At 44.0% G+C, this 16,552-nt stretch overlaps 1 protein-coding gene across 9 annotated transcripts in view; it reads right to left on the minus strand.

The window, feature by feature from the left end:
• LOC121540091 (pleckstrin homology domain-containing family A member 7-like) overlaps positions 1-16,552 on the minus strand; it is a 171,218-nt gene that overhangs the window by 14,436 nt on the left and 140,230 nt on the right. For all 9 annotated transcript variants that reach the window (XM_045207838.1, XM_045207833.1, XM_045207837.1 and 6 more), the window contains 8 exons: positions 15,203-15,256; positions 10,348-10,413; positions 6,861-6,941; positions 6,436-6,585; positions 4,796-4,897; positions 4,486-4,597; positions 4,038-4,165; positions 385-579 (listed from right to left, as the gene is read on the minus strand). In XM_045207838.1, coding sequence (XP_045063773.1) covers positions 385-579; positions 4,038-4,165; positions 4,486-4,597; positions 4,796-4,897; positions 6,436-6,585; positions 6,861-6,941; positions 10,348-10,413; positions 15,203-15,256 — 888 coding nt within the window. The remainder of the gene's footprint in view (positions 1-384; positions 580-4,037; positions 4,166-4,485; positions 4,598-4,795; positions 4,898-6,435; positions 6,586-6,860; positions 6,942-10,347; positions 10,414-15,202; positions 15,257-16,552) is intronic.

Genomic DNA, 16,552 nt, shown 5'->3' on the forward strand with positions numbered 1-16,552 from the left:
TATGATCACCGTAACAGCCCTACTTGACATTTTAATCATTTAGCAGACACTCTTATCCAGAGCGACTTAGAGGAGCAATTAGGGTTAAGTGCCTTGCTCAAGGGCACATCGACAGATTCTTCACCTAGACTGCTCAGGGATTCGAACTGGCAACCTTTCGGTTACTGGCCCAACACTCTTAACCGCTACCTCTCAGTGAGGTTAAGGATGCATTCCATTTCAAAACGTTGTCGCCTTTTCCTCAACCCTCATTCCCTGTTGACTGTTCAACTTCAGAAACGGCACCCAATGAAGAACTGTTTTTACGTGCAGCATACACAAAAAAAGCTAGTCTTAAACATAAATTACTTATTTAAATAAATTAAAATAATGGCTTGTCCTGACCTTACAGTCTCCGTTGACACACCCTCCGATCTCACGGTCTCTTTTCCTCTCGTCTGACTGGCGTTTGAGCCCTCGAACCGACGTATGTCTTACGACCGCTGATGCCTCTTTGGGGAGGGGTGGGATGGCGGGTGGCGGGTCTTCATAGTCGTAGAGGTGGGGCAGGGGCGGCCTGGGAGGAGCTTCGTCTTCTGCCTGTACCAGAGCCACGCCCATTCAGGAAGTCAGTCACAATTGGTACTTAGCGAGAATCTCAATTGCATTTCCTTGATTCCGCGCATCCTCTCTCCTCACCTCCTTTTCAAAACCGTTAGATGAGATGGTCAGAGGGGAAGGAGCTCTGACTTTCTCATCCAAGGGGTTTTGAGAAGGAGGTGAGGAGAGAGGATGTGAGGAATCAAGGAAATGCAATTGAGATTCTACCTTATTGGAAAGTACCTCAAAGTTCATTGGAGGTAGAGGCATGAGGGGAGGAACCTTGGAGCCTCTGCTCCAATGAGCATTGAGAGGGAGGGGAGAAACTGAGGAATCGAGGAAGGGAGGAATCAAAGATTTGTCAGCTAGTAACGCTTTCAGCCACCACCACTGATTAGGAGGGAGTCATTTTACTAATTCAGGGCTATCTAGTTTCATATTCAGATGTACTGTTTCATGTATTTTACTAATTCAGGGCTATCTAGTTTCATATTCAGATGTACTGTTTCATGTATTTTACTAACTCAGGGCTATCTAGATTTCATTTTCAGATTACTGTTTTATGTACAGTGCCTTCAGAAAGTATTCACACCCCTTAACTTTTCCACATTTTGTTGTGTTACAGCCTGAATTGAAAATGGGTTAAATTGAGATTTTTCTGTCACTGGCCTACACACAATACCCCATAAAGTCAAAGAGGAATTATGTTTTTTCTAAATTTTTACAAATGAATTGAAAATGAAAAACTGAAATGTCTTGAGTCAATATGTACAGTGAGGGAAAAAAGTATTTGATCCCCTGCTGATTTTGTATGTTTGCCCACTGACAAAGATATGATCAGTCTATAATTTTAATTGTAGGTTTATTTGAACAGTAAGAGACAGAATAACAAAAAAATTATCTAGAAAAACGCATGTAAAAAATGTTATACATTGATTTGCATTTTAATGAGGGAAATACGTATTTGACCCCTCTGCAAAACATTACTTAGTACTTTGTGGCAAAACCCTTGTTGGCAATCACAGAGGTCAGACGTTTTCTTGTAGTTGGCCACCAGGTTTGTACACATCTCAGGAGGGATTTTGTCCAACTCCTCTTTGCAGATCTTCTCCAAGTCATTAAGGTTTTGAGGCTGACGTTTGGCAACTCAAACCTTCAGCTCCCTCCACAGAATTTCTATGGGATTAAGGTCTGGAGACTGGCTAGGCCACTCCAGGACCTTAATGTGCTTCTTCTTGAGCCACTCCTTTGTTGCCTTGGCCGTGTGTTTTGGGTCATTGTCATGCTGGAATACCCCATCCACGACCCATTTTCAATGCCCTGGCTGAGGGAAGGAGGTTCTCACCCAAGATTTGACGGTACATGGCCCCGTCCATCGTCCCTTTGATGCGGTGAGGTTGTCCTGTCCCCTTAGCAGAAAAACACCCCCAAAGCATAATGTTTCCACCTCCATATTTGACAGTGGGGATGGTGTTCTTGGTGTCATAGGCAGCATTCCTCCTCCTCCAAACACGGCGAGTTGAGTTGATGCCAAAGAGCTCGATTTTGGTCTCATCTGACCACAACACTTTCACCCAGTTCTCCTTTGAATCATTCAGATGTTCATTGGCAAACTTCAGAGGGGCCTGTATATGTGCTTTCTTCAGCAGGGGGACCTTGCGGGCACTGCAGGATTTCAGTCCTTCACGGCGTAGTGTGTTACCAATTGTTTCCTTGGTGACTATGGTCCCAGCTGCCTTGAGATCATTGACAAGATCCTCCCGTGTAGTTCTGGGTAGATTCCTCACCGTTCTCATGATCATTGCAACTCCACGAGTTGAGATCTTGCATGGAGCCCCAGGCCGAGGGAGATTGACAGTGCTTTTGTGTTTCTTCCATTTGCGAATAATCGCACCAACTGTTGTCACCTTCTCACCAAGCTGCTTGGCGATGGTCTTGTAGCCCATTCCAGCCTTGTGTAGGTCTACAATCTTGTCCCTGACATCCTTGGAGAGCTCTTTGGTCTTGGCCATGGTGGAGAGTTTGGAATCTTATTGATTGATTGCTTCTGTGAACAGGTGTCTTTTATACAGGTAACAAGCTGAGATTAGGAGCACTCCCTTTAAGAGTGTGCTCCTAATCTCAGCTCGTTACCTGTATAAAAGACACCTGGGAGCCAGAAATCTTTCTGATTGAGAGGGGGTCAAATACTTATTTCCCTCATTAAAATGCAAATCAATTTATAACATTTTTGACCTGCGTTTTTCTGGATTGTTGTTGTTGTTATTCTGTCTCTCACTGTTCAAATAAACCTACCATTAAAATTATAGACTGATCATTTCCTTTTCAGTGGGCAAACGTACAAAATCAGCAGGGGATCAAATACTTTTTTATCTCACTGTATTCAACCCCTTTGTTATGGCAAGCCTAAATAAGTTCAGGACTAAAGATTTGTTTAACAAGTCACATAATAAGTTGCATGGACTCACTCTGTATGAAATAATAGTTTTTAACATGTTTTTTTAAAGACTAACTCTGTACCCCCCACATACAATTATCTGTAAGGTCCCTCAGTCGAGCAGTGAATTTCAAACACAGATTCAACCAATAAGGCAAGGGAGGTTTTCCAATGCCTCGCAAAGAAGGGCACCTATTGGTAGATGGGTAAAAAAAAAAAAAGCAGACATTGAATATCCCTTTGAGCATGGTGAAGTTATTAATTACACTTTGAATGGTGTATCAATACACCCAGTCACTAGAAAGATACAGGCGTCCTTCTTAAATCAGTTGCTAGAGAGGAAAGAAACCCATGGTGACTTTAAAACAGTTACAGAGTTGAATGGCTGTGATAGGAGAAAACATACCCATAACATGATGCAGCCACCACTATGCTTGAAAATATGGAGAGTGGTAGTCAGTAATGTGTTGTATTGGATTTGTCCCAAACATAACACTTTGTATTCAGGACAAAAAGTTAATTTCTTTGCCAAATTTTTTTGCAGTATTACTTTAGTGCCTTGTTGCAAACAGGATTCATGTTTTGGAATATTTATATTCTGTACCGCCTTTCTTCTTTTCACTCTGTCAATTATGTTAGTATTGTGGAGGAACTACAATGTTGTTGATCAACGATACTAACTTAACGTACAAGTACACCCCCTGGACAGGACGCTAGTCTATCGCAGGATCTTACCCCCAATCTATCTCCTTAATGCTGAGTAACAAGCAGAGATGCATCAGGTCCCATTGTTACAGTCTCGGCCAGGGATTGAACTCACAACCTTCCAATCTCAGGGCGGACACTCTAACCACAAGGCAACTGAGTTTGGTCCATGTACAGAGTTTGGTCCATGTACAGAGTTTGGTCCATGTACAGAGTTTGGTCCATGTACAGAGTTTGGTCCATGTACAGAGTTTGGTCCATGTACAGGTTCTAATCCCCCAGTAAACCCAGATTTACAAACTGAACTTCCACTCACCCACTTTGGCACAGGGTTGTGAGGCAGTTTGTAGGAGCTGAGAGGAGGGGGCGTAACCTCCCCTAGTGGGGGTGCAGGGTATTGGGAGGGTGCTGCAGGGTCCAACACTGAAGGCACTAGTTTCCTCTCTGGAAAATAAAAATGAACAAGCAAATGAATAAGCGTGCATACACATTCCCATTCACACATGACTGACCTCTGTGCTTGTCTGTCTGTCATGGTAGGTGTTAGGATTTGAAGGTATCACTGTTTTTGTAACACAAGCACATGGTATACCAAGACTAGATTCGGTTATTTGGAAAACTACTATTGTCGTTTGTCTCCCATGTAGTGTATTGTAGGAATTCCCCCAAGGGGACGAATAAAGTTGTCAGATTTGAATTGAATTGAGTAAAATATGGTAAAACATAGTTGGTGGAAGTCTTGGGGCAGTAGATGATTCTCCAACCTGGGTTCTGCACTGAGTCGATGGTGATCTTGTAGTTGGCTTTGCTGGCGCTCAGCCCTGCCATCACGTCCTCGATTCTCCACAGCTCCCGCTTTATCTCAGTTTTCTCCCGCTGGAATATAGAACACACACGCTTTAGCTGGTTCCTACTGTGCTATAAAACACAACAGTACTTTCACAGTAGACACACCCATCTACTGAACACGCTTCAAAACAGTGAATAATAACACTGTCTACCCCTGTGGAATAGCAGAACTACAGCGCACTGAGCTGTACTGAAGTGATGTTGAGATGCAGTACCCATTCTGACCTGAGGGGTGGCGCTGTAGTTCATGGTGGTCTGCAGCGCGGTCCTCAGCTTTTCCACTGAGCTCTCCAGCCTGCTGTACTCCTCCCAGGCCCGGGACATCTCCTACACAAAACATGAGGCAGCGAGGTAAGAGTTTTCATAAACACATAACGTGGAATGTTGTTGGCCAGAATGACACAGAAGACCATACACTAGGATCTGCATGTACCTAACACACACACACACACGAAGATGCCCGATTCTCTGTTGGCCGACCCCAACCGTACTGTGCTGGCTCGGAAAGTTTATTTTCATATTGTTGTTTACAGCACGGTGCCAGTAACTATGGTGGATATGTAACCAGGTCAGTACAGCATGGTACCAGTAACTATGGTGGATACGTAACCAGGCCAGTACAGCATGGTGCCAGTAACTATGGTGGATACGTAACCAGGCCAGTACAGCACGGTGCCAGTAACTAAGGTGGATACGTAACCAGGCCAGTACAGCACGGTGCCAGTAACTATGGTGGATACGTAACCAGGCCAGTACAGCACGGTGCCAGTAACTATGGTGGATACGTAACCAGGCCAGTACGGTGCCAGTAACTATGGTGGATACGTAACCAGGTCAGTACAGCACGGTGCCAGTAACTATGGTGGATACGTAACCAGGCCAGTACAGCACGGTGCCAGTAACTATGGTGGATACGTAACCAGGTCAGTACAGCACAGTGCCAGTAACTATGGTGGATACGTAACCAGGTCAGTACAGCACAGTGCCAGTAACTATGGTGGATACGTAACCAGGTCAGTACAGCACAGTGCCAGTAACTATGGTGGATACGTAACCAGGCCAGTACAGCACGGTGCCAGTAACTATGGTGGATACGTAACCAGGCCAGTACGGTGCCAGTAACTATGGTGGATACGTAACCAGGTCAGTACAGCACGGTGCCAGTAACTATGGTGGATACGTAACCAGGCCAGTACAGCACGGTGCCAGTAACTATGGTGGATACGTAACCAGGTCAGTACAGCACAGTGCCAGTAACTATGGTGGATACGTAACCAGGTCAGTACAGCACAGTGCCAGTAACTATGGTGGATACGTAACCAGGTCAGTACAGCACAGTGCCAGTAACTATGGTGGATATGTAACCAGGCCAGTACAGCACGGTGCCAGTAACTATGGTGGATACGTAACCAGGTCAGTACAGCACGGTGCCAGTAACTATGGTGGATATGTAATCAGGTCAGTACACACCAGAGGAGGCTGTTGGGAGGAGCTATAGGAGGACGGGCTCATTGTAATGACAGGAATGGAATAAATGGAACGGTATCAAACACAAACACCTGGAAACCACAGGTTTGACTCCGTTCCACAATTCCATTCCAGTCATTACAATGAGCCCGTCCTCCTATAGCTCCTCCCACGAGCCTCCTCTGGTGTGCGTGGTGTGTAGCCTGATTCACACTATAAGGCCAAACAGAGCTGTACTGACCTGGTTACGTATCCACCATAGTTACTGGGACCGTGCTGTACTGACCTGGTTACGTATCCACCATAGTTACTCCCACCAGCCTCCTCTGAGTGTCCCACACACACACACACACACACACACACACACACACACACACACAGGTGTCTGATAATCTTACCGTGGACACCCTGGAGATCTGGGCCCTGATGTGCACCACATCCTCCTGTAGGAGTCTCTGCTGGTAGGCTATCTTCTCCAGGTGGGCCGCCTGGTCTCTGTACTGCTCCATCTGTTGGCGGGACAGGTCCAGAACCGACTCCAGCTTGTCCTGATGGGTCAGGGATTAGAGGTCAGAGACAGCAGGGTCCAGGTCAATTCCATTTCAACTCAGTATGGGAAACGCACACAATGCTGGTATTTCTGTCAAGGTGCAAGAAAAACCATACAAAAGAATACCCTTTAAATTTGAATATTTTCCATGAGGATATTTTCTAACAACTCATACATTGAATGGACATTGATTTCCTATGATGTCTGATTACAAATTAAAATTGACCCCAATGCTGTGAGACTTATGTGAGTATAGAGATGAAGTGTCAGTACCTTATCGTCCTTCAGAGAGCTGATCCGGACCTCCAGTTCCTTCAGGGTCTTGTCCTGCTCACATAGTCCACTGAGTTTCACCTGTAGGCCAGGGACAGACAGACAGAGATACAAACATACATACAGACAGACAGACAGAGAGGGCTGTTACAGAGCTGGCCTGTCCACAGTAGCTCTCAATCCTTCCTACATTTGGAAAACCAGCTTGTAACCCCTATCACTATGTAACCCCTATCACTGTGTAACCCCTATCACTATGTAACCCCTATCACTATGTAACCTCTATCACTATGTAACCCCTATCACTATGTAACCCCTTTCACCATGTAACCCCTTTCACCATGTAACCCCTATCACTATGTAACCCCTATCACTATGTAACCCCTATCACTATGTAACCCCTATCACTATGTAACCCCTATCACTGTGTAACCCCTATCACTATGTAACCCCTATCACCATGTAACCCCTATCACCATGTAACCCCTATCACCATGTAACCCCTATCACTATGTAACCTCTATCACTATGTAACCCCTATCACTATGTAACCTCTATCACTGTGTAACCCCTATCACTGTGTAACCCCTATCACTATGTAACCCCTATCACCATGTAACCCCTATCACTATGTAACCCCTATCACTATGTAACCCCTATCACTATGTAACCTCTATCACTATGTAACCCCTATCACAGCACCCAGTGTGTGTGTGTGTCATTATCCTCTGTGTACTCATCTCAACCCCCTCTCACATTTAACCTGCTTGCATATGTGTGTGTGTGTGTGTGTGTGTGTGTGTGTGCGTGCATCCCTCTCTCCTGTCTCATTATGCGGAAGTGAATCCATTACGCAAATACCCCACATCCCACGTGGCCCTTTTGTCAAAATTTTGAAGAATCTCTGAGCCCTCTTAATTAATCCCTGATTAAGATTGTGGCCCAAATCGCACCCTATTCCTTATATAGTGCACTACCATAGGGCCCTGGTCAATGTAAGGGACTATATAGAGAACAGGGTACCATTTGGGATGCACCCTAAGAAACACAACCGTCATGACAAAGGTTCAACTCATCTTCATCTCTTAATGTACCAATCGACTGTCAACTCACGAAGGGCAGTAAGATCACAAACACACCGCTCCATCTGAACTACTAGTATTCCATCTTATTAAAGTTCTTACATAAAGATGTTGCATAATCATTATTTATAGTTTGAAAACAAGAGAAAATAGCTCCAGTTGAAGTCAGAAGTTTACATACACCTTAGCCAAATACATTTAAACTCAGTTTTTCACAATTCCTGAAATGTAATGCTAGTAAAAATTCCCTGTCTTAGGTCTGTCAGGATCACCACTTTATTTTAAGAATGTGAAATGTCAGAATAATAGTAGAGAGAATGATTTCTTTCAGCTTTTATTTATTTCATTACATTCCCAGTGGGTCAGAAGTTTACATACACTCAATTAGTATTTGGTAGCATTGCCTTTAAATTGTTTAACTTGGGTCAAACGTTTCAGGTAGCCTTCCACAAGCTTCCCACAATAAGTTGGGTGAATTTTGGCCCATTCCTCCTGACAGAGCTGGTGTAACTGAGTCAGGTTCGTAGGCCTCCTTGCTCGCACACGCATTTTCAGATCTGCCCACAAATGTTCTATAGGATTGAGGTCAGGGCTTTGTGGCCACTCCAATACCTTGACTTTCTTGTCCTTAAGCCATTTTGCCACAACTTTGGAAGTATGCTTGGGGTCATTGTCCATTTGGAAGACCCATTTGCGACCAAGCTTTAACTTCCTGACTGATGTCTTGAGATATTGCTTCAATATATCCACATAATGTTCCTTCCTCATGATGCCATCTATTTTGTGAAGTGTACCAGGCCCTCCTGCAGCAAAGCACCCCCACAGCATGATGCTGCCACCCCCGTGCTTCACGGTTGGGATAGTGTCCTTCGGCTTGCAAGCAACCCCCTTTTTCCTCCAAACATAACGATGTTCATTATGGCCAAACAGTTCTATTTTTGTTTCATCAGACCAGAGGACATTTCTCCAAAAAGTACGTTCTTTGTCCCCATGTGCAGTTGCAAACCGTAGTCTGGCTTTTTTATGGCGGTTTTGGAGCATTGGCTTCTTCCTTGCTGAGCGGCCTTTCAGGTTACGTCGATATAGGACTCGTTTTACTGTGGATATAGATACATTTGTACCCGTTTCCTCCAGCATCTTCACAAGGTACTTTGCTGTTGTTCTGGGATTGATTTGCACTTTTCGCACCAAAGTACGTTCATCTCTAGGAGACAGAACGCGTCTCCTTCCTGAGCAGTATGACGGCTGCGTGGTCCCATGGTGTTTATACTTGCGTACTATTGTTTGTACAGATGAACGTGGTACCTTCAGGCATTTGGAAATTGCTCCCAAGGATGAACCAGACTTGTGGAGGTCTACAATTTTTTCCTGAGGTCTTGGCTGATTTCTTTTGACTTTCCCATGATGTCAAGCAAAGAGGCACCGAGTTTGAAGGTAGGCCTTGAAATACATCCACAGGTACACCTCCAATTGACTCAAATGATGTCAATTAGCCTATCAGAAGCTTCTAAAGCCATGACATCATTTTCTGGAATTTTCCAAGCTGTTTAAAGGTCAATTTAGTGTATGTAAACTTCTGACCCACTGGAATTGTGATACAGTGAATTATAAGTGAAATAATCTGTCTGTAAACAATTGTTGGAAAAATTACTTGTGTCATGCACAAAGTAGATGTCCTAACCGACTTGCCAAAACTATAGTTTGTTAAGAAGAAATTTGTGGAGTGGTTGAAAAACAAGTTTTAATGACTCCAACCTAAGTGTATGTAAACTTCAGACTTCAACTGTATATTAGGATGCATGGTTTCTTTCGCAGGCACAAACATATGTATAGTGTTTAAGCTTAATTTGCCATTCTGTTGAATACATCATTTATTTGTTGTTGTGTCTCGGTGCGCAGTAATATTGCTGTATTGATGCCATGAAATATTCATTGTGGACAGAAGAATACCAGCATCCTTATAAATTGTTAAAGTGCAACCGTGACAAGCTACAATCCCTCAACTCTTTAACTCCTTTTGTAGTAGTTACACTCTGATAGGAGAAAACAAAATGGTCCTGAAGTTGAGGTAAATAGCCCACAAAATCCCAGTACACATCTTAGTCGACTCTTATTTTCTTATTGTTTTATTAGACTGCTCTCTCTAAGGGTCTACGGTAGTGTCTCCTCATCTCTTCTGTGCCCGTCCAGAAAAGTTCAAGCGAAAACAAAATGTCCCTAAAGCTAAAACTCAATGTCCTTTTGCGAGAACAGTGGAAAATGTTCTTGAGGGTTGCAGGTGGGAGAGAGAGAGAGAAAGGAAGTGTGTGATTGAGTGTGTGTGAGTGAGTGTGTGTATGTGTGTGTGTGTGTGTGCACTCATGTGCGTGCATGTGTGAGCAATGCGGAAAACTGCTCATACTTACATCGACGTCACTCTCGGCTATTTTGACAGGTTTTGTTGCTTCTTTCAACGTCTGACTTCCAACCACCTTGGAACAAGAAAACAAAGACAATTTCAAATAGAGTTGCTCTGTGTTTATTGGCTGTTGAGGACACTGAAAGGTTACACTGAAAGGTTACACTGAAAGCACAATGAGGTGAATGTACCATGAAGACTTCGAGAAAGTGAGAAAAGAGTCACTGACAGGTGTAGAATATGACACAGAGAGATAAAGAAGCTCTTTCCATGAACACTAATCATGATGACCATGAGTTTTCATTCATTATTTTACAAATATAATCATAGCTTTTCATGGCCTTGTATCACAATAAGATGGACAACAAAGCAATAAAATAAAAAAACAGAATGAGACACTGCTTACTCCTTAGAAAACTCTCAGCACTGGAAATACAAGGATTTGTACAACCATTTTTTGTTGTTGCGTTCTTAGAGTATATTCTGAACCAACTGGGATCTGGGTTAACCATGCTGTGTTTTTCTGCACTAGGGAATACATGAAGGAGACCAACACGATGGTGCAAGCAGCTAGCTTTTCAACCACCGAAATAACCACAGCAACCACAGCACATGCACTGCAGAGCCATCCCAGAACCACCAATCACGTCACTGAGGAGTCACGGTCAGGGGTTACAGAGGGGTCAATGCCAAGCCAGTGCCCACACACAGCCGTGGACATAGACACACAGTGTTAAGCGATGGGATGGTCTCTCTCATAAAAATGTATACACACACGCTCATACACTCAAACACACAATCTCGCACACACGCACACACACACACACACACACATTGCTATACACACACACAGACGCCACACACAGAGATGCACGCACACACACAGACACACACACAGACACACAGACACAGTGTCTCCACAGTGCTTACGTTCCATAGGGGCCCGAGAGGCCCAGCAGTGCAGTGCAGTAGCACACTGTGAGCCATGAGGATCAATGGCTCTAAACTTTTGATCTGCGTCAAATAGGAGATAGAGAGCCACCGTTACAAAATGGCTGCCGTTCACTATGAGCAAGATATCAATTTGACCATTCAATTGAATACATCAGTTTATATACCAACTGTTACGTCATATATACAACAGTATGGAGTCAGCATTATGGTCGTCTAGCGGTTGTGAAACCCGCCCGTAGCATGTTGGCTGGACTACATCAGTGACCTTCACCTTCTCTGTGATTTAAAGCCAACTGTAGTTCACAGATTGACAGACTCTATTGGTTAAGATGGTTGTATTTGACTGGTGTCTTGTTGTGCAGAAATTGGTGCTCTGGGCAGGGAAGAACATAATATACTCTCTGGTACAATGGTGCCGTGACCCGGGTCCCATAGTAAGGCTTGCTTGGTAACAACACCAGCGTTTTTCATACATCCAGCAACTCAACCATTTGTCCTTTGGTTTGATAGAAAGGTTTTATTATCGAAACATACACACGACACCAGGGCCGTGTTAATTAGGCACTAAACTGAAGAAAACTTACTGAAACAGGGACTTCAGGTCAATAAGTAAGCTCAATTATTAAAAAGGAGAAGGAGTAGTAGTAGTAACAGTAGTAGTAGTAGTAGTAGTTACGAGTAGTAGTAGTAACAGTAGTAGTAGTAGTTACTAGTAGTAGTAGTAACAGTAGTAGTAGTAGTTACTAGTAGTAGTAGTAACAGTAGTAGTAGTAGTACCAGTAGTAGTAGTAGTAGTAGTAGTAGTTAGTAGTAACAGTAGTAGTAGTAGTAGTAGTAGTAGTTAGTAGTAACAGTAGTAGTAGTAGTAGTAGTAGTAGTAACAGTATTAGTAGTAACAGTAGTAGTTAGTAGTAACAGTAGTAGTAGTAGTAGTAGTAGTAGTAGTAGTAGTAGCAGTAGTAGCAGTAGTAGCAGTAGTAGTAGTAGTAGGAGTAGTAGTAGTAGTAGTAGTAGTAGTGGTAGTAGTAGTGGTAGTAGTCGTAGGCCTAATAGTAGTGCCAGTTACTGTTGGTGGGTTCTACAACCCTGCCGGGTTTTATCAAATTGAACAAATCGGAAATGGACATTATAGCCCTCGGTGGAGCAGTCATCTTGGAACGCAACGTCTATTCCTTCACAAACTGTCTTTAGACTAGTACAGAGGTCGTTTCCTAAATCTGTCTTTGCCTACTGATTACTAAAACGACATACTGCATACTAATCATACTACATACAATTTTCAACATACTGTTTAGTAGAAATGTGCTAAGGACCGGTGCTAGGACCCATAATTAAAGCTGCATCAGAATATCGAGGTCCTAGCACAAGGACATAGCCCCACAATGTTCTGTTTAGTCTTTAAATACTTTAATGTTCTGAGAGATTTGAGGAAACAAAGGTTTTATAACAAGGGAGATGTAGATTCCCACAACAGGATCTGCTAGGCTGCATTCCATGTGGTTGAAACCAGAGTTGAAGTTGGCAAGCCAGGGGGTTTGTGGAGCTTGTGATGAGAATGCTTAAAGTAACAGTCCTTAATTTGTGAAGACTGGGCCACCAACAAAAATGTTAACAGTGGAGAAAATGCATCCCATTACATTTTCACATGTAGTTAAGACTTGATTTACATGATACATCTGTAGTTCTTAAGTAATGACTCAGTGACGGCCAGCATGCAGGCTCTTTCAACATGATGGCAAATTCAGCACTCTGATTGGTGTGTGCCCACACCCCATACAAGATGCTTCTTTCCAACAGAGGCACCGTGCGCAGAGAAATGAAACACAAAAAATGGAAAGGGTTAAAAAAGTTTATGTTCTGAGAGATAAGGAAACAAAGGTTTAATAAAAAGACAGAGCTAGATTACTAAAATATATACTAAAACAGCTGTATCTTCTGATTGCTTATTTGTAAAACAGAGAAGTAGACTTTCAAACACTCTAAGTTTGTCTAATTTAAGTGGTCAAAATGTCAGAGTTGAGAGAAAATGTAATTAATGAGGTTACTAAAACTGCTGTATTGTTTGATTGGTAAAATATATTTTCTGTTCTGATTTCTTATTTGAATAGCAGAAAAGCAGACTAAGATTTCATACGCCCTAAGTTTTTGTCTAACTTGTTGGGAAAGTGGTCAAAGTAGCTGATTTGTGTCAAAAGTTACAATGTTTACTTTTAATAGAATGTTGGAAGTCTGGGAGTTTTTAACAAATAGGACCTTTGTTGAAGAAATCCCATTAAAGTGGACAAGGTTTTTTTAAGAGCACAAAAAGCTTAATAGTTTAAAAAATATAAATGTTATCAAAAAGTTGTAAACAAGCAAACTGGTCCTGATTAGTCTACACATTTTAAAGTTTGAATGGCGTTTCTAGCTTAAACGGTGTACGACACATAGCGTTCCAAAGAAGAAGAATAAAAAATCAGAAATAATTGTCCCATTAAAAAAACATGTTTTCTGTAGTGTGCCCTAATGAACACGACCCGGTTCATCCCCATTTATGCCATGTCATTCCCAGCTTCAGGATGTGTTCGTCATCCACTCCGGGATGAAGTTTCCCCTAGGTAAAGCATCCCCTACCCCAATCCTAAAATTAGCCATTTAATGGGGAAAATGTGAAACTGACCCAAGATCAGCGTCTAGGGGTAACTTCACCCTACACTGTGAGCAGCAAGGTGAGTGTGTTAGAGAGCTTTGGCCACGTGTTAAGCCTAGAGGTAAGGGGGGGAACACAGAAGAGGAGGAGGGAGAGAGGGAAGAGGAGGAGGGAGAGAGGGAAGAGGAGGAGGTAGAGAGGGAAGAGGAGGAGGGAGAGAGGGAAGAGGAGGAGGGAGAGAGGGAAGAGGAGGAGGGAGAGAGGGAGAGAGGAGGGAGAGGGAAGAGGAGGAGGGAGAGAGGGAAGAGGAGGAGGGAGAGAGGGAAGAGGAGGAGGGAGAGAGGGAAGAGGAGGAGGGAGAGAGGGAAGAGGAGGAGGGAGAGAGGGAAGAGGAGGAGGGAGAGAGGGAAGAGGAGGAGGAAGAGAGGGAAGAGGAGGAGGAAGAGAGGGAAGAGGAGGAGGGAGAGAGGGAAGAGGAGGAGGAAGAGAGGGAAGAGGAGGAGGGAGAGAGGGAAGAGGAGGAGGAAGAGAGGGAAGAGGAGGAGGAAGAGAGGGAAGAGGAGGAGGAAGAGAGGGAAGAGGAGGAGGGAGAGAGGGAAGAGGAGGAGGAAGAGAGGGAAGAGGAGGAGGAAGAGAGGGAAGAGGAGGAGGGAGAGAGGGAAGAGGAGGAGGGAGAGAGGGAAGAGGAGGAGGAAGAGAGGGAAGAGGAGGAGGGAGAGAGGGAAGAGGAGGGAGAGGGAAGAGGAGGAGGGAGAGAGGGAAGAGGAGGAGGAAGAGAGGGAAGAGGAGGAGGGAGAGAGGGAAGAGGAGGAGGAAGAGAGGGAAGAGGAGGAGGGAGAGAGGGAAGAGGAGGAGGAAGAGAGGGAAGAGGAGGAGGGAGAGAGGGAAGAGGAGGAGGAAGAGAGGGAAGAGGAGGAGGGAGAGAGGGAAGAGGAGGAGGGAGAGAGGGAAGAGGAGGAGGAAGAGGGAGAGAGGGAGGAGGAGGAGGGAGAGAGGGAAGAGGAGGAGGGAGAGAGGGAAGAGGAGGAGGAAGAGAGGGAAGAGGAGGAGGGAGAGAGGGAGGAGGAGGGAGGAGGGAGAGAGGGAAGAGGAGGAGGGAGAGAGGGAAGAGGAGGAGGAGGAGAGGGAAGAGGAGTAGGGAGAGAGGGAAGAGGAGGAGGGAGAGAGGGAAGAGGAGGAGGGAGAGAGGGAAGAGGAGGAGGAAGAGAGGGAAGTGGAGGAGGAGTTAAAAGGGAAACAACAGGAGGAGAGAGAGCAACTCTCCATCGCCAGTTCCCACCTTCAAGTCTAGATACTCCAGGTCCTTCTTCAGTTGCATGTAAGTATCGTCAACCTTCGTGGTGGAGTAGAGAAACAGAGAAGTGTCAATCAAAGCTTTATGGCATTCCGGTATGGAAGTGTATAGAATTTTAAAATCTATACACTTTCATATTAGAGATCTAACTGTATAGTCGATATTAGTTGCTGAATGAATCATTGATAATAATACATTGGATTTACACTGAGAGTACAAAACATTAGGAACACTTGCTCTTTCCATGACATAGACTGACCAGTTGAATCTAGGTGAAAGCTATGATCCCTTATTGATGTCACTTGTTAAATTCACTTCAATCAGTGTAGATGAAGGGGAGGAGACGGATTAAAGAAGGATTTTTAAGCCTTGAGACATGGATTGTCTATGTGTTCCATTCAGTGGGTGAATGGGCAAGACAAAAGATTTAAGGGCCTTTGAAAGGGGTATGGTAGTAGGTGCCAGGCGCACCGGTTTGAGTGTCTAAAGAATTGCAACATTGCTGGGTTTTTCACGCTCAACAGTTTCCCTGTATGTATCAAGAATGGTCCACCACCCAAAGGACATCCAGCCAACTTGACACAACTGTGGGAAGCATTGGAGTCAACATGGGCCAGCATCCCTGTGAAACGCTTTCGACAACTTGTAAAGTCTATGCCCCATCGAATTGAGGCTGTTCTGAGGGCAAAAGGGGAAGATGTTCCTAATGTTTTGTATACTCAGTGTCTATAGCGCTACTCATTAACATAGAATCTACCATAATGGGTTATAGAATGCATAATAATGATTTGCACGTTCTTCTATAATCATTCATAATGGATTATGAATTATGGGTGAGATGATTGTAAGCCTATTTTCAAGAATAGGCTATTGATAATTGTCATCTCTTAGGCTTGTTATAAGATGAGTAAAACATTAAATTGCAAAAAAGTCAAACAAAACCCTCATGTCATCCAAAGCGCGCGCACGTACACACACACAGAGAGAGAGAGACAAAGACACACACACAGAGAGAGAGAGAGACAAAGACACACACACAGAGAGAGAGAGACAAAGACACACACACACAGAGAGAGAGACAAAGACACACACACAAGAGAGACAAAGACACACACACAAAAACAAAGACACACACACAGAGAGAGAGACAAAGACACACACACACAGAGAGAGAGACAAAGACACACACACACACACACACAGAGAGAGAGAGAGAGAGACAAAGACACACACACAGAGAGAGAGAGACAAAGACACACACACACACACACACACACACACAGACAAAGACACACACACACACACACAGAGAGAGAGAGAACAAAGACACACACA

This window comes from Coregonus clupeaformis, chromosome 26 (assembly GCF_020615455.1).
Source record: "Coregonus clupeaformis isolate EN_2021a chromosome 26, ASM2061545v1, whole genome shotgun sequence".
Taxonomy (NCBI): Eukaryota; Metazoa; Chordata; class Actinopteri; order Salmoniformes; family Salmonidae; genus Coregonus; species Coregonus clupeaformis.